Genomic DNA, 19,277 nt, shown 5'->3' with positions numbered 1-19,277 from the left:
TCTCAGAAAGGTCCGGCTGGGCTTGCCTTAAGAGGCATACAAGAATCACAGCATTGCACAGGAGGTTTTTGCAATTAGATAATACTAAACCGTTTTTTAAAGTACTCGTGCAATGTTTGCTCTTTCATAAATAGCCTACCTCCTCTGTAATCTTAAATTCTCAAATGTGTATATTGCATACTTTGTCAAATTAGAACAAATGATTCTGCTCATCTTTTTCCTAAATTATGATAGATTATAAATCCATGATGATTTACTATGATTCCATAATGATTTTTATTTTATATTGATGATATGAGAGATAAAGCACTTTTCTGCTTTGGAAAATGCAGAGTATATGTTTTGTTTCCTTTTTACATATCAGAAAAAGACACACAGAGATCAAATACTTTGCTGGGGAATAAATGGAGATTTAATACAACTGTACATCAAAGATCTTTCTCTGTTGAGTTATAACTAAGTTTTCAACAACTAAGCAGGGGATAGCCATTCAATAAGGCATTTTGTGGGTGTCTTTTATAACTGAGGAATATAAAACAGATGAAAGTTTGTCCTTACCATGCCCTTAAAATGCAAAAAATAAACATTTATTGAAATCTATATCATTACAATGTAATGCATTTATTTAAGATTAGAGGTAAATTAAATAGCATAGATACCTCTTATTCATAAGACTTTGTTTACCCTCTCAAGTTCTTACATGGTATTGAGTGTTGCTGAGCCTCTTTTTCTCCGTTTACAGCAACAGCGGTCTCCAGTGAACAGAATCCCGTTATTATCATTGCTGTGGTTGCAGTGGCAGGGACCATCATTCTGGTGTTCATGGTCTTTGGCTTCATCATTGGGAGAAGGTAGAACACAGATTTGTTCTAATCTTTAACACAGAATGTATTGATTTTTTAGAATTATGTCAGCCTATTACTTACTATTTAGTGTATTCGAATGTTAGATACTAAATGCAAACATTCTTTGGGATGAGATACTAAAGGTTAATAAATTTCCATTCTCCCAAGGTCAAATACAGTGTGAGCTTAATCATTCATTGCCTTTAGTTTAAGAGCAATGAGTACTGTAAGTGCTATTGGGTGTATTTTTATTGGTTACATTCAGCTAGGTTTTCATTATAAATACAGTAGATACCTAGGGAGAAATTCACTCTTTTAGTTAATGGTTTGTGGAAACCATTTAAAATCTGCTGTTGTCGTTGTTTTTCAGAAGAAAGTACAATTATTCACTCATCGATAAATCTAAATCTGTGAAGTATGTTCCTTCTACGTTGTCTCACACCAAGACTTTATATTCTGTATGTTTTTTAATCATATTAGTTACTATATTATTAATGAGTTCATAACTATGGGCAAGAAGTTTCTGCATGTTGTTTATTGCTCTAACTAGCAAGTAGTTAAAGAATTAAGGTATATTGTACTGAATTTTAAATATATAAAGTAAGATCATTGTTTGAGATCATCACAAATTTGATTTTTTTTTCCTAGGCACTGTGGCTATAGCAAAGCTGACCAAGAAGGGGATGAAGAACTTTACTTTCATTGTAAGTGTTTGGCTTTTTTTTTTTTTATTATTTGTACCCCAGTTAATACAGAGACCTGATTGTTAGTATTGGCATGAATAAATTCCTAATGTATCATGCTTGAAAGTACCTAATGAACTCAAAATGTTGCTTTAAAGCATTTGAACGAGATATTTAGAAATAAAATCATATGATGTGAATTTTAAAAACAAAATATATTCAGAAATTTAATCTCTCGTAAGAAATTTTAGTATAACTGCAGGATATTTAGCTGCTTTTATGTCACAGTTTTTCCTTTTGCAAACTTTGCCCAAGCGTTTCATACCATTCTAACAACAATCCATTAAATGTTGCATGGCCCATATTCTAGTGAAGGAATTCATTTAGAAGGATAGACCCTTTGTCCCACCCAATGAGTGATGCTACCATGACAGCCTAAGCTAAGGAGCCTTCTTCTCTTCAGCCACTATCTATACATTGTCGGATAGATGTTTCCCCAGATATAAATTGAATAATAGGATTGAATCCTCCAATTTTTTTCTGTGGATTTTGGTTCCCTGATATTTAAACATTCATTTTGGAAATCATATTCAGAAGAGACCTTGGGAAACCAAAGAAAATAGATGCCCATCTGCATTAATTTTATTCCTATTGCAATGTGGATGGCAAGTGAAAAAATGAGAGCTATGCAAATAAATGTTATTCCTTCCTGTAGCCAAAGAAAAAACCTCACAATCATATGGTTTTAGTTCTAATGATTAATGATGTTCATATCCAAGTACATCATTTTTATTTTTAATCCTTGGAAATATTAAAAAACAATTTCACTTATTATTTTTCTTGGTAGCATAATCTTTACTAAGATTGCTCTTGGAGAAAAAAATTTTCTAATTTGCCCATGAGTTACCCCTATTATTATGTTATTTATCAAATTATTATGCTAGTATCTGAGAAGATATTGTCATGTACCCATCCTAACGTCACAAAAAATGTATAAACATCAATCAAGAAAATGCATGGTTTAAAGACACAAATTGTGAGCACTATTATTATCGTTACTGTGATTCTCAGTGATGAGAGTGCCACAGGCAGTTTATAGAGATACACAGAAAAAAACGGAGGGTGCATTTTTTTCTCTTTTACAACATGAGAGAATATTTTTAACACTTCCCCAACAGAAAGGAGCGAGTTGAAACTTGAATGCCTAAACTTTTACTCTAGTTTTAAATGTATGTAGAAGAGTAACATATAGTTCCTAAAATCCCCTATTCTACCCATTTGTGAACAATTTGATGACAGAATCATTTAATTTTACCTTCAACAGTTTCTCACTTTTCTTTCCTTTACTGAATACGTCTGAGACATCCCCAAATTATCAAATACGTTTTAGTTTCTTTGCCTTTAACTTTCAGGTTATGCAGAAGGTAAACTGAAATGTGACTTACCTGAAACATGTTGTATAGCCGTATGCTAAATTGTCATCACTCAGTTTTAATATTTTGATGCCATTTGCTTTTTTTACATTTGACATCGAGTTTGTAATTAGAAAAAATAGAGCTGCATGTTTACTTGCTGACATAGACAAGATAAGCCTGATATATATATATAAACCGTTTTCACCTCTAGAGCAAAATATCAATGGTGGTTTTAAGTTATTTAACACTCATGAGAAATGTCAATGAGATGTTAACACACAAAAAAGCTCATTCTCTTAAATTGAGAGAAACAAGAAACCAGAATATTCAGAAATATGTCAACGTTTTCCTTATTTTAAAACATCCGTTTTTAGATGAATAATGAAAAATTAAAGTGCACTTAGCAATATCCTACCCGAGTAAATCCTTGATATTTTTGAATCACCTTCTTTACAAAGGTATCTTTTCTTGTCATCTGATGAGAACCAGGCACTTGATTTGATTTTATAGCCGTATCTAAAATACGTAAAGTACGACTCTATGGTCACCAGCTGTTTACAAGTTGGTGTCCTTTTATTTCTTTAGTATACAGACAATTTTCTTAGGTGCTAAGACACCAGATTGAATTTTTGCAGAAACATGAAAGCAACCATTTAACTAGCTTTTAGAGCACTGAATTTAATAGAATGTCCAGTCATTTGTATCAGGCGCCCTCAACTCTCCATGGCCCCGAGTGCTACATTTAAAGATATAAACACAATGGAGAAGTTTAGTGAAGCAATTCCAATTTACATTTTGTTTCCTCCTACCATTTCTTCTAACAATGTCTTTGAATCCAAGCTGGGCAGTATTTCATGTTTTTATGCCAAAATTGCTCTGGCCTGTCAAAATGTTTTATGACAGCTTGAATAAAGAACCATCAGAGACCCATTTGAGATGCAGAAGGTTACCTCCAATCTAGCTCCCTTATCACAAAACAAAAACAAAACAAAACAAAACAAAACAAAGAAAGAAAGAAAAAAGAAAGAAAGAGAATGGAAAGGGAGAAGATGGCTCATTCTCCATCTGCCTGCCAATCTAGGAGGTTAACCTATTGTTTTCTTCCCTTCTCTCTTTTTCTCTTCCCCCCCTCTTCCCTGTACTCCTTCTTCTCTCTTTTCTCTTTCTATCCCCTCTCTCTTTTCTTCTTGTGTTTTTTTTTCATGTTCAGCTTTAGTAACAAATGAGCATCTGTCAGTTTTATAAACTGCAACAATAATTGTTTAAGACAATCAATTTTGGATAAACAATCAACTACAGCAGAATAAATCAAGATTTTTAAATCCCATTTTCCTTTATACATTCTGCTTCTTTTTGTTTGTTATGTGTTTATTTTTTAAATATAGTTTTAATATAATGTGATGACATAAGCACAGTTAGGCTGCAGTGTAATACATAAATATATTGTTCTCAAAATAGTAAGATTTAATGAAAAGATTGTTCAGTGGCTTTGTTAAAACAATAAAGTTTTTTTGAGGATATAGTGTAATTCTTTTTATTGCATTAATATAACCAAATATATGCCTATCTATCTTATCTTTGTCTTTAACCAAATGGTTAGATTTGGAATACATTATTGTAACTGAATTTGCTTTAAAGTTGACATAGCATTATCTGTTACCTGCATGCTTCTGGGTGCATTTTAAGAAGATTTTAACTTTTAAGATGATTCTATGTTGTTTGAATTTTGACTACCTTTTCTGAGGCATATTGGCTACCTCCTTCCAGAGCCTTATATTTGAAAGTTCATAGAAACCATTCCTCTTTCAAATTGCTGTCATCCATGGTTAGCAGATCCCAGGAATATTGTAAATTTTCTAACTTTACTCTGCATTTTGTACATCTGGCCTCTATTGCCCTTCAAGGTGAAGATGAAACTGTGTCTTTAGTAGATTTCTCTCTGATTCTGTGATAGTGGTCCCTCACATCTTGTACTAATTTTATGTATATGTCAACGGTGGTTGGTCTTTACAAAAATAAATCAAAAGAATAAGTAAGATGTCTAAATGTTTTTTAATATTGCTGTCAGTGTAGTAGGCTACCTGTAAATGAAATGTCTTCTTTTCCCAGTGTATTAATTTGATTGATTGACTGACTGGTAGATTTACAAATGTGTTTCCAAGTCCATTACAAACCTCAATATGGCTTGAACTATGCCATGATAGCAGTGAATTTAATTAAACCTCCAGTCTGATAAGAGTCATGTCAGAGAATTTTGGTGATGTCTTTTGTTGATTTACTGGAAAAGCAATTCAGTTAGTAACCTATGAGCTGGATCCTATGTTACCTATAGAAGCTTGCAGATAATACCTATACGCCAACAGACCGAAGTAGTCTGTTAAAACTGCTGTGAATCAGGTGATGTGGAAGCAAGTTCACTGTTCCAAGGAGCACTCTGCATAATGAAATTCCTGGGCTGACTGCACAATAAGTGCTTTGCTTCATCACAGTCATGCTTTCTTACATCATTACAGTTAAATTTCCAGGCACCAAAACCTACATTGACCCTGAAACCTATGAGGACCCAAATAGAGCTGTCCATCAATTCGCCAAGGAGCTAGATGCCTCCTGTATTAAAATTGAGCGTGTGATTGGTGCAGGTAAGGCTGTTGTAGCTTCCTTGTTCAGCTGTTCCATTTAGCCAGGATCGAAAGTCATACATCATAATGACAGGCAAATAATTATACCTCAAGTATAGAACTTTTGCATTCACCTGAACTGTTGGAAGCAATGAGGCTGTACTTGTTTATGAGATCTCAAGAAAAAAAAAAATGAAAAAGAAGCATGTGGCACAGAAAATCTGTATATCTTTTGTCTTCTGTTGGATTGTTAAGATATTGCTCTACAATAAGCTACTTCACAATAGTTCTGGCCTGCTGTTTAAGAAATGACTTAGTATTTTTTTTTTTTTTTTTTTAATGAGAATGTTCCTGAATTTTGTTGGAATCTACATTTCCTCTTACTTGATTTGCCATCTTCCTGCCAGGCTTTCACCTTTTTTGATCCTTTTTTTTTTAACCTTTTTTTTTTTTTCATGCATTTGTAGGTATTAGCCATTTAATTCCATGCAGAAAATTAAGATGTGTGACTTCTATAAAAAGAATATTATTTTCTACACATACAATATATATTTTTTACATGTGAATTTATTTATTTTTGAGAGAGACAGAGCATGAGCGGGGGAGGGGCAGAGAGGGAGGGAGAGAGAATCCCAAACGGGCTCCATACTTTCAGCTCAGAGCCCTATACTGGGCTTGAACTCATGAACCGTGAAATCATGACCTGGGCCGAGATCAAGAGTCGGATGCTTAACCAACTGAGCCACCCAGGGACCCCTGTATACAATATATTTTCATAGTAATTATACACTTTGGATTCAGCTCTCTTAGATTTAGCAGTCCTAGTGCATACAAATTTCAGACTTTGAAATCTAAAAACTACTTGCTTCTCAAACCGTAAAAGCAATAGCAATGTTTAGAATTTGCAAATGCATCCTCATGCTTTAGCCGCCAGTGTACATTGTATCCTGTATTCAAATCTAAAGGTTGTTTCTAAAAACGTTTTTGTTAATCCAGTTAAAAAATTGCAGTTTGTGTAACAGATAGTTTAGCAAAGCTTAGAAGTGTTTTTTAGTATTATGCATTTACTATGAACGAAGAAATATTTTTGAGATTAACATACACCTGCCTGTTCTATTACTTCAGGAGAATTTGGAGAAGTCTGCAGTGGTCGTCTGAAACTTCCAGGGAAAAGAGATGTTGCAGTAGCCATAAAAACCCTCAAAGTTGGTTACACAGAAAAACAAAGGAGAGACTTTTTATGTGAAGCAAGCATCATGGGGCAGTTTGACCACCCAAATGTCGTCCATTTGGAAGGGGTGGTTACACGAGGTAGATATTGATACCTTTCATTTATCAAGTGGACTGTCAGAAATTAGTGTTATTTTGTACCTAATTAAAAACTCAAATTATGAACATGTTGCATATTCTAAATGAAAGGTTTTTTTTCTTGGTATATCATGGACTAAATTTTTCGTTTATGTTACTACCTCTGAAGAAATCAGGATAAATGAAGGCAGGATTAGAGTTAAAGAATAAATCTGATAAACAGACGGATTGACTGATATTTTCATTTAGCTTCAATGGCCATAAAAGTGATGCACTCTAAGTTTGTACATTTTATATAAAGTGTCATTTTCTCTGAGTTTTGCTCACAAAGTAGGAGTCAGAAGAACATACTGACTTTGTTCTTTAATTTCGTTAAGCATAACCATCTTCCAAACAGATATTTAATAACTCTGAGCTTAGCAGCAGCACTGGGACATTAGAAACACTCACAGCTCACCCATTCAGCCTTTCAGGAGAGCACCGTGTATTTTATTGAGGGTGAGAATGGGAATAAGCCTGAAGTTTAGGTTATGGCTCCTTAAGATACACTTTTTTTGATACATATATATATATCTATTTTTTTTTAATTTTAGGGAAACCAGTCATGATAGTAATAGAATTCATGGAAAATGGAGCCCTAGATGCATTTCTCAGGGTAAGTAACAAAAAAATTATCCTACCATTAAATGCATTATCCATGTTACAACTATCATGTTGACTATTGTGCACAGCATAAACCATAAACATTGTAAACTTTACCAGATCAGAAAATTGCCTTTAAAAAAGCAGATTAAATTAAAGATCAGAATCCTGGTCTGGATTGAACTAGAACTTTTTGAGCACATAAGTGATAAAGTGTAGTTTGAACCTGAAGCCCTTTACTCTGAATACATGGTGTAGAGTAACATTTTACTTTTCAGTACAATTATAAATTAAATACAAAAGTAATACAGAGAAGACTAAAAAGTGAGATAACCGTTCAGTAATTGGCATGATGATCCCAATTCTGCCCTGTGGAACCATTTCTGTTATATCGCTGTGTGAACACTGAGTGTAAAAGATAGAATTACTAACATTTTTAAAATTAATAATGTGTGATTATTTTTGTGATAATTCTAAATACATAAGCATACATATTTTTTGCTCTGAGACTTTTCACCTAAGGATATAAACACGTTAACAGTTTTCCAAATGACAAGGAGAAAGTAATCTAAAGCTTAAGAGGACATGGAATGTGATCATACATAATCTGCAGTGATACACTCAACTCAAATTTATAAGAAATCAGAAGATTTAGAGAAATTTTTATTTATGTATAACTATCAACTCTTGGGAATAAAGCATCACCTGGAAAGGTTATCAACTCAAATCAATATCCTCATGCACTGTATTTCTAATTCAGTTGGAGAAATCTGTGAGTTAAAAATGGGTTAGAAATATATGGTTGCCAGTCTGTTTGCAAAGAGCTCTCGATCCCATTTGCTGGCACATCTGTTTTAGAGAATCTTTGTTGCAAGTAATGTTCCTACCGATAACAAAACAGGGAAAAATATAAAAAGCAAACAAAGTCAGCCAGCATCATCATTTCCTACTTCTTAGTTTCTCTTCACCTTTAATCAAAAAATGTCTCCTTTCTCTTTTTTATCATTTGGAGAAAATAAATCTTAATACATATGTTCATCCCCTTATACATTTCTAGATTACTTATATAATATTTTAGCAAGTGGAAAAACACTTAGTTGTCAAAGACAGTATTTTTGGATATTCCATTCTCTACCTTCGCCTCAAAAATCAGTGCATACTTTTGGATCTGCGTAACCTGATGCTATTTTCAATCAATAAAAATAACATATCAATGTAAATAACTAAACAATTATCAAAAGTCTATTTTGTATTATTTGGCTGTCCGTTGAATCAACACTTTTTTTTTTTTTTACAAATGTCTATATTTCACACATGTCTATATTCTATAGATAATATAATAATTCTTATACTATAGTAAATCACTAGCATGCAGACATTTTTAATGGTAATTTTTCCCTTTGAAAGTAGAGTTAAAGGATGTTTATTCTTGTCTTCCTGTAGAAACACGACGGGCAATTTACAGTCATTCAGTTAGTAGGAATGCTGAGAGGAATTGCTGCTGGAATGAGATATTTGGCCGATATGGGATATGTTCACAGAGACCTTGCAGCTCGCAATATTCTTGTCAACAGCAATCTTGTTTGCAAAGTGTCAGATTTCGGCCTGTCCCGGGTTATAGAGGATGATCCAGAAGCTGTCTATACAACGACTGTAAGGACAAGTCCCTTACTGCACCTCTTCATATTCCCGAGATTTTCCGTCCAAGAAAGCAGGATTTAATAATACAAAGCTACACAGTAGAAAAGACGCAAATAGATCTCAGCTTTTTGTTGTTGCTGGTTTTCTTTTTTCCTTTTGGAGGAACTGTCGTTATGTTTCCACTCTACATACAGACTGAGAAGTGAGATAAGAATGGCAACATGCTTCTCTTATAGCAGGGTGTTCATATACATAACATTCGGTTTTATACAGTAACATCTAGTTGCTAGCTCTCATAATTGTAGCAGAGAAATATAGTCCCATTTTAAATAAATAGATTTTAACAGAATATTAACTATGCTAATTCTTACAACTTTTGTGAAATTAGCAAAAAGGAAAATACATGAGGATTTAGTTGAAGTCCCCATATTTCATTCCATTTTAGCATAGTTATGTTGCCTAATTTGTCATTGTCTTTTGACTAGACTCATGGCCTAAGACCACCTAAGGGCCCATTAAATTGAGTCGCCTTAAAAATGAAAACTTGTAATGACATTTTAAAAACAGATTAGTAACTTTAAATACACTTAGAGAGATTCAAGATGGATAGATGTGATACTGCTGAATTGCTAACCAAATATACAAATGTTTAACTGTAGCTTTATAGCTCTGCTATAAATGATTTATAAGTTATTATGCATATTTAAAATTTCAATTTCTTTTTATAACAGGGTGGAAAAATTCCAGTAAGGTGGACAGCACCTGAAGCCATCCAGTACCGGAAATTCACATCAGCCAGTGATGTATGGAGCTATGGAATAGTTATGTGGGAAGTTATGTCTTATGGAGAGAGACCTTATTGGGACATGTCAAATCAAGATGTAGGTGTTACACTATTTAAACAAAAAGGATTTCATACATTAATATCCACTGTTATTGGAACATGTTGGTAACGAATGGCTCATAAGAAGAAAGTTTTATAGAATTATAAAAATATGACTGCTGAGTTTTCACAATTATTCCCACAAAAATTACCATAAATTAGTGGTTCAATTAACTTCACTTTGAAGATCGTCTTTCCTTTTTTTGAAAATATCCTCTCAGTAGATACAAAGGATATGTCCACTATCTTTTTCCTGAATAATGATAATGATGCTGTACTTGTAGAACTGTAGTGGGAAAGTTACCTGAGTAAAGGAGTCATTTGCAGAGGGGAGGAAGGAAGCCTGTGTTTTATTTTGTCTTTGAAGCTTGGCTTTCTTTTTCTTTTAATGTTCTCAGAAAGTCTGTTTAACATGTCTACTGTTGGTTGATTTGATTAAATTTTAATTTCATGAGACAAACTAAATCTTATGCTCAACGCTGGTAGGTGTTCCATGGTGATATTTTAGAATCTAATCACAATGGGAGTACTTTTGGAAATTCCTAAAAACTTCGTACTTGTTAAATATGTATCCTGTTGCATACTAAGGCATAAAACATGCTGTGATGCGTTGAGAAAAAAAGGAGATAGCAGTTGTTGGGGGTATACATGTCACACCAAGAGACCACTTACAAAACAATACAGCATAAATGCAAGTGAAGATTGGCTTCTGTTAGGTTGAATTTGATGAAACAGGCATTTTTGCATGTCAGAAACTTTTAAACACTGGCAGATTCATATGGTCCAACCTACTGAAAATGCGAGTGAAATCTACATGAAAGTAGAGCAAGTATAAAATCTAGGAAGGTACCCTGGATTTGAGCTAGCCATCTGGAGAAGACTTTGGCCATAGCTAGTGAGAGAATTTTCCAAAGAGGCACATTGGACGGTCCAGAAGCTAAAACTCAGCCAAGTGTGTGGAGACCAACCAAATAGATTCCCGGTCCTAGAACAGAGCTGTGCACACTGGTAGTGATTTGATATGCAGATTAAGTTGGGGCAAATTGATGAAAGGCTTTTATGAAGGAGTGTTTAGAAATGGTACAAATGCATGTTCATGAAGAGTAAAGAAATACGTGGTGCTTGAGGAAAGTCTGTATCGCCATTAAAAGACGGATGTGACCGGCAAACTGGAATAGTCAGTTCTCGAAGTACTGTAAACATGGACAGCAATAGAAGGTGACTAAAATTAAAATCGAGTTATTTTTCAAAAATAGGTCATGAACATTGTTACATAAAATCAGCATTTTGGGTTTAGATTTTAGAATTTACCATATCAAACTCCTATGGTCTTAAAACTTGTAGATAGTTATTTTTTGACACCTGAAATCAGATTGTTTGTTGGTGAGGTTGTTTTCAGTAAATCTTCCCACAAATTCTGAATGAACTGCAAAGTTCACAGCCTGACGAGGTGACGTTTTTAAGTCATTTAAATCTTTTGGTGTTTTGAACTGAGGGATGACATGAAACTTTTTTGTTTTTTTGGTTTTGGTTTTGGTTTTCCAAAGATAAAAGTCTAAATGATGAGTCTGTTTGGCAGAGGCAAAGTTGTTAATATTTGACAGGACTCAGTGTCAAAGATTTCATGGACTGTCAAAATGTGGGCAAACAAATCCTTGGGGCAGAGAAAGAGAAATATTTACATTCCCCAGACACTCAGTGGAGTTTCATTTCTTTTGACACCTTCCTTCTGTACTAGATTCAAACATAAAGGGAATGACAGGAATATAAGATGACTTAAATTCAAAGTTCACTTAACTTCTGAAAACAAGTAATAGAAAGGGTGAAGAAGAAAAGAAAATCATCAATGTTAATTTTTAGAATTCCTTAAATATTGTTAGTCTTTCCTGAAAATGAAATGTGAAAATATATAATTAGTAGAACAAGAAATAATAAATATTTGTACTGATCAAATTAAATTATTATGTCTACAGTGACATTTACTTCCAACCTAGAACATTTAACACCAAGTTTCTTCTTTTTTGTAATTTTGAAGGTCTGAATTATAAATCATACACCAGTTTGTATAATAGTAAGGGATTACCTATACATCTCAGTTTTATAGTGAAGTTTATATTACTATTCCTCTTATAGGATAATATTCGTTATTTTATACTTAATGTTGTTAAAGTGCTATTTGAGCAATTATATGTATACATTTCAAAATGCAAGTGTTGAAAAAAATGAATAATTCAAAATAATGAATTTCATTCTGGCAAAAAATTCCCTAGATAAAAGCTTTTTTACTTGAAATCTCTGGTAGGAGTTCATGGAAAGACTGAGGAGTTCTGACAATCCCCTGACACATGTGAAAATCCTGTAAATGTGTGAATAGATAGTGGGAAGTTTGCTTTCAACAGATCTTCCTAGATATTAATTTTTTAATTAGTTTAGATTCATTTATTAAGTGAATTAATTAACTTTACATTGTTCAAACTTAGTTCCTAGTAATTTGTCAGGGATTTTAGAAAGCCTTCGAATTTCAAATGCCTTGGATTTTAGAAGACTTTTCATAAGACATCACGAGAACAAGATGTAAATTGATGGTTACATTTGTAAACAAATCCCCCAAATTCCAGGCTGAATGCTGAATAAAGGGAAGTGTCTGTGATCACTCTGAACAGACAAGGGTATTATAGAAGTCAGTGAGGTAGATAGTTTCCAGAAGGCTTTATCTGTATGCTAGACAGGGCAATGAGCAAGAAAAACTTGGGAAAAGGTAGTATGTATGTGTATGATGATACCCATATCCAAACAGGGTATCACTTGATTAACACTTGAATGGATTCTTACTGTATTTTGACATACGTACAGCATTCTTGAATTTTCACTGCAATGGAAGCAGTTGGAATTTAGTTATTTGCTATTACAATTGAGAGTGAATGTCCCAAAGAAATTTCTAATTTTCATTCTTAAAAATCTGCAGATGTTTAGCCCTTTCCATAATGGCTTTTCAAAGAAAGTTCTTTATATATGTACATTCAGTCAAACATAATAAATATTACAGAAATTGAAAATATTCTTCTTTGGCATTCACAGCAGCTGTGTTTTAATTAAATGTATGTCTTAATTAGTTCAAATAGTTACCCTCAAATTTTGACGTTCTTTAGGTAGATTACATTTTTTTCTGTTTATAGTACTCAACAAAGTCATTTCTTTTCACTTTAAGCTAAGCTAATGCATTGTTAGTTTAACTAGTGTGTAGTCATAAAGATGGTAAAAAAATTAAGGTTGCATAAAGATATTGGACATAAAGATAAATTCTTAAAGTGGGTCATTAAAAGACATTTAAGAGCTTCAAAAAAATAATAATACACTTTAACTAAATTTGCTCTCAGTTAAATTGTGAGCCTTCAACTTTCCCTTTTGAAAGTCACCACTAATTTATGACTTTGTATTTTTTGTGTTACAATAGAAACAAAATTGTGATTGTTTTGGTAAAACTTTGCCATAATCCCATACTTGGGGTCCAAAATATTTAATTGCATGAACTGTGGGTCATACATTATTGTGAGGTTAATGGAATGGCGATGAGCATGAGCAAAGAGCAGAAGTCCTTCATGTTAGATCCCATTTTGAGTTATTACCAGCCCATTATCATGGGGTCATTCTGTGTTCTTTTTCCTCTAATTACAATAGTCATACCCTAATAATACTGAAACACTTCGCAGTAAGCAACTTTTGCTTTTATTTCCAAGTATTTCTTTACAGTATATACTAAAGCCATGCTTCCTCTCATATCCCAGTGGTCTTTTATAAATGTCATTTACCCATCACTTCCTATGAATCCAGGACCTATCTAGAATTAGAAATTGCTTAATGTTTTTCTTTTTTCTTTTATTTGAATATTAAGGCTAGATCTGGACAGGTAAATCCCTGTCCAACGGGTTTCTAGAAATTTCACAAAAAGATCTTCTAAATGAATTCTATGAATAATAACATAATGCTCTAAGAAGTGTAAGTTTAACCATTTTACCCATGTGCCTTGTTGTTTCCAAAAATGAATAACTATTTGCAGAAAGTACTTCTTGCTTTCCCAATTGGAAGTAAAATGCAGCTAACCAAATAAAAACTGCAGAATTTCTAGATTCAGTGTGTGTCTGAATCACCCCTCATCAGCAGGTTTACCCTCAAAGGGTATGTATGCTTGGATTATACCAGACTATGCTCTGTAGAAGGTTCCCAGCAATTATCACTAGTGCTCCCATAGGTAGGTGCATGATTGTTAATGGGAACGTTAGGTTCCCAAAGTCCATTCCCAATCGAGAACATCTCTTATTTTAAATTCTATCCTTAGCTGCTATTCCTTTAAAAATGTATCCACCACTGTATCTATCTTTGAAAGCCAGATGTTTCATTTTATGCTGAAATAAATGTTTTCCTGCCATAATAATAGAGTATGAAATTCCTATAATGCAAAAGGACTACTGTAGAGGTTCATTAACTCATTCCTGTAAGAGTCATTTGATGGTATTATGTTCATTGGCACAAAGACTTAAATACATATTGTGCTCAAAGATGAAGAATTCTAAATGTTTTTATGAAGGCTTGGAGAGCTGCTGAGGAATATTAATGTCAGGAGGATTGTGACCAGATTTAGATTTATACTTTATTTTATGTTTTAATTTTATTTTTAAGTAACCTCTACATCCAATCTGGGGCTCGAACTTACAACCCCAAGATCAAGAGTTGCATGCTCCATGGCTGAGCCAGCCAGGTGCCCCTAGATTTGCATCTTTTTTTTTTAAATTTTTTTTCAACGTTTATTTATTTTGGGGACAGAGAGAGACAGAGCATGAACGGGGGAGGGGCAGAGAGAGAGGGAGACACAGAATCGGAAACAGGCTCCAGGCTCTGAGCCATCAGCCCAGAGCCTGACGCGGGGCTCGAACTCACGGACCGCGAGATCGTGACCTAGCTGAAGTCGACGCTTAACCGACTGCGCCACCCAGGCGCCCCTAGATTTGCATCTTAAAAGAGTATTTAGAGGGAAAGAACAAAGGAAAGATCACTCTATGTGCATTGTTACTTTCTAGACATCTGAAGACAAATTACATGCAGGGATATTGTTAGAAGGTGATGGAAAATAATAAGGATTGCACTAATGTTATGAGCATGGGAACTTGTCCTGCCAAATCAGAAAGATTCTGCTTCTGTTCAAATATAAGCAACCTCAAATATAAGTAAAGCCACTCTTTTCCCAATTAAAAAAAAATGCCTCTCAATTGTATTATTTAGTCATTTTGAATACATTAAATTTTAGAAGTTGTTTATTTACTTATTCACAATTTAAGTCACTATTTAAATAACTTAACGGAGCTTTCCAAAGTACATTATTTTTACTTGCATTTAAGTTTTGTAACCTAGAGCCCCATTGAATCCAAGTATAGGGCTGTCGCTGGAATGTTATACAAAGCCATGGAAAATTCTTTGCATTTAATACAGTTTTTTTAAATTTAATTTCTCCTATAATTATATATTTGTGATCGTTACAGAGTTACCATTGTGTTTGTTTGTGTGATGTAAAGCTTTCTGAAGTTTGGGATATTTTAGAGGACTGCTTACAAGATACACAACCTTTGTAGCAATGGGATCATAAACAAGGACACTTTTAAAATTCTGTCCTTTGTCCTTCATTGGCATTCAATACCAACACTGATTAAGGTCACTTAAGTATAAGGATTTTTTCTCCATCATTGTTATTCAAACTAAAGTACTTCTCTTATTTGAACATGTATGCATTTAAGAAGGAGCATCATCAGAAAATGGTGACTAATTTGCTGTACATAGAAGGAATCTACAACTGTTCTCACGTCAGCTTTCTGGGTGTGATGACTGGAAAGGCCATTAATTGATTAGTAAAAGTTTTTAGGGAAGGCGAGAAATTCAATTATGAATAGAGTATGAGATGCTTTTAGAAAATTCAGTTGAAGACATCTAGTAAACTGATGTATAGGATATATAACATAGTATTCAGGGGAGAATTTCAACTAAGAATTGTACCTTATAATATTTTTCAAAAATTGCTATTATTAGGTTAATCTATTTACCTTTTAAATTTGATCAATTTGCATATAGAGATTTTTCTTAAAGTGTACTTTTTTTTTCCTATACAAAGGATTTTCTGTAGAACTTGTTGATGCCAGCTACTTTATTCATTCCATCTGCAACCTTTTACATTTTAATGTGTTATTCTGGAATGTCAACAAGCATCTTAGGGATATGTTTCCCTACAAATATTGTTAATCAATATTTCTTTTTTTTAAGTTTCTTTACTTATTTTGAGAGAGAGAGAAAGAGAGAGAGAGCGAGAGAGAGAGAGTGCAAGCATGGGAGGGGCAGAGAGGTAGACAGAGAATCTCAAGCAGGCTCTACAGTGTCATCGCGGAGCCCTATGCAGGGCTCGAACCCACCAACCGCTGGATCATGACCTGAGCTGAAACCAAGAGTCGGAAGCCTAACCGACTGAGCCCCTCAGGCACCCATGTTAATCAACATTTCTTAAAGCCAGCTTTTGTCTGCCTACTTTTGCCTTTATTTTCTTCAGAAACCCAAGGTTTCCTCTTTGTTTTTTCCAGAGTCACTTTTTTCTTACATTTCTACTGCTATTATATCAGTCAGTATCAAAAATGATTTGTTAATTCCCCTTGATATTATTCTAATGTTTTACAAGTCCCTCTTATTTGTGTTGTTTGCCTTGGTAATTATTTTCCTGTGCTGCTGAGATTTGTAACAGTTTCTGGCTTTTAGCGTCAAATCTTGCTTTCCATATAAACAAACAAACAATAAGTCTGAATAATAAACTTTTAGACTTTTTGATTGCCATGTACCAATGTTTATGGAGACTTATTTTTCATGAACATTCAAAGCTTGTTATAGTGTTTAGGCTGTTATTAGATAGTGTATTAGCACTATCACATACAGTGATGTGCTAGTAAAAGTTTAACAACCAGCACTCTGGGAAAGCACTAACTTGTAGCCTTCTCCGATTTCCTGGTGTAACCCTTCTCCCATCCTTTTCCCCAAAGCTGATTTCAGTCTTCCAGTGTGAGGTCACTAAACTTGGAGTTGGAAAGTGATGCAGTCACCTTTATGAACCACTGTATGCTATTCGCTCCAGCACACCACTATATAACACTATATATTTCATAAGTATATAGGCTCCATGATATTTAAAGTGATAGTGTGCTTGGTAATATTTTCTATCATAGTACATTCTGCATTTTGATGTCTTGTTTGAAAGTGTCATTTGAACTCTGCAAAAAGTGACACTTTTGGGGGGTTAAATTCGGGGTAACTGAGACCTTCCTCTTACAACTTGAAGAATTCATAGATTTATAGACAAATATGTACATGTACAGCTATATACAAGTAAAATGGTTTCATAACATATTCCACTTTCAAAACCTCTGGGATGACATTAGTAGTTTTCCATCTATTGCACCCTGAGTGACTTCAATTATTGCTCCCTATTGCAGAATTAACTAGGAAGTGTCATGATATCGTGCTCTTCATGCACCCCTTGATAACATATTTAAGGTTCATAGATGTTTGGGGAAAAATATGTCTTTTGCAATGCTTCAAGATGTGCTTCAATCTTATCTGGATAAATCGCTTTGCCTACTGAACAATTCATTTTATTATCATTGAGCCTCAATTAGTAATATTTTTTATGTCCCTTTGGCTATTAGGTTATAAAAGCAATAGAAGAAGGTTATCGTTTACCAGCACCCATGGACTGCCCGGCTGGCCTTCACCAGTTGATGCTGGATTGTTGGCAAAAGGAACGTGCTGAAAGGCCAAAATTTGAACAGATAGTTGGAATTCTAGATAAAATGATTCGAAACCCAAATAGTCTGAAAACACCCCTGGGAACTTGTAGTAGGTAAGAAATACCTAAGGGAATGGACTCTGGGAGACATTCAAATACTCACTTAAACCTTCTGTCTCCTCAGTCCTAACCCAATGGCAAATTGACATTTGTGTTAAACTATATATCCATGTTAAATTTATTGTGTTTACCAAAGTCTTTATTTCTTCTTTTCAGATATCTGGCTTACCTTAATTAACTAGTGTTTAAAGGGACCTATTGTTATTGCCTTTTGTTTTTCTTAAAAGTTATGGTAGCTATCGTTGGCCATCATTTCAGAAGACTTTCTAAACTGGAATTTTATGATCAGGTGGTGTTCCACATTTTCAAATCATCGTTAGTATTATGTGGGATTTTATTACTAGTGCTTTACTTTTTTGCATAATATATTTTCTTGTTTTGCTTTAAGCTATTTAGTAAAATGATTCTATGAAGTTAAGGCTTATGAAAGTAATTCAATACATGATTAAAGAGGTGTACTCATTAAAAAGAGTCCGAAGCACTCCATGCATTCTTTGTGCTTGGCTTACTCCATTGAAGGTGTATTAGAAATTAATAAGCTTTAGCTTCTGAGTCATGCTGATGCTCTTGTCTGTACTGGTCATTAAGCCCTTGTGGAGGTATATGAGCTCACTAGGCACTACAAGGGTGCCATTAGTACGGAGAACACATAATGTTCTCAATAGCACCACGTGGTCTGAACAAGTTAGTCCATAACCAAATGTGCTTCCTTTACTCCCAGTTACTTTTGGAGAAACAAATGAATAAAGAAATGTGTACTGATTACAAATACTGTTAGCTGTACTTTTAGAAGTACATGGAAGATGCAATGATGGTTGTCAAATCCAACCAAAATGTAAATTGTGGATTTTGCAGTTATTGGGCAACCTTTACACATTAGATTTTTTTATTTTTATTTTTTTTTTCAACGTTTATTTATTTTTGGGACAGAGAGAGACAGAGCATGAACGGGGGAGGGGCAGAGAGAGAGGGAGACACAGAATCGGAAACAGGCTCCAGGCTCTGAGCCATCAGCCCAGAGCCTGACGCGGGGCTCGAACTCACGGACCGCGAGATCGTGACCTGGCTGAAGTCGGACGCTTAACCGACTGCGCCACCCAGGCGCCCCTTATTTTTTTTTAATGTTGATTTATTTATTTTGAGAAAGAGAGGGATAGGGAATGAACTGGGGAGGGGCAGAGAGAGAGAATCCCAAGCAGGCATCACGCTGTCAGTGTAGAACCTGAGATGGGGCTCGATCCCACAAACCATGAGATCGTGGCCTGAGCCGAAACCAGGAGTCACACACTCGACTGACTGAGCCACCCACATG

The 19,277-nt window shown here is 34.3% G+C and overlaps 1 protein-coding gene across 5 annotated transcripts in view; it reads left to right on the top strand.

The window, feature by feature from the left end:
* Window positions 1-19,277, top strand: part of EPHA7 (EPH receptor A7) — a 173,173-nt gene that overhangs the window by 147,814 nt on the left and 6,082 nt on the right. For 2 of the 5 annotated variants that reach the window (XM_045499052.1, XM_045499050.1), the window contains exons 8-15: window positions 743-851; window positions 1,494-1,549; window positions 5,469-5,582; window positions 6,687-6,872; window positions 7,463-7,524; window positions 8,955-9,164; window positions 9,884-10,033; window positions 17,766-17,959. In XM_045499052.1, coding sequence (XP_045355008.1) covers window positions 743-851; window positions 1,494-1,549; window positions 5,469-5,582; window positions 6,687-6,872; window positions 7,463-7,524; window positions 8,955-9,164; window positions 9,884-10,033; window positions 17,766-17,959 — 1,081 coding nt within the window. Of the gene's footprint in view, window positions 1-742; window positions 852-1,493; window positions 1,550-4,153; window positions 4,980-5,456; window positions 5,583-6,686; window positions 6,873-7,462; window positions 7,525-8,954; window positions 9,165-9,883; window positions 10,034-17,765; window positions 17,960-19,277 lie in introns of those variants that run through there. The other 3 variants (XM_045499051.1, XM_045499049.1, XM_045499053.1) reach the window with 2 other exon arrangements.

This window comes from Leopardus geoffroyi, chromosome B2, assembly GCF_018350155.1.
Source record: "Leopardus geoffroyi isolate Oge1 chromosome B2, O.geoffroyi_Oge1_pat1.0, whole genome shotgun sequence".
NCBI classification, from domain to species: Eukaryota; Metazoa; Chordata; class Mammalia; order Carnivora; family Felidae; genus Leopardus; species Leopardus geoffroyi.
The sequence above is the reverse complement of the archived record's forward strand: the minus strand, read 5'-3'. Positions and strand labels throughout refer to the sequence as shown.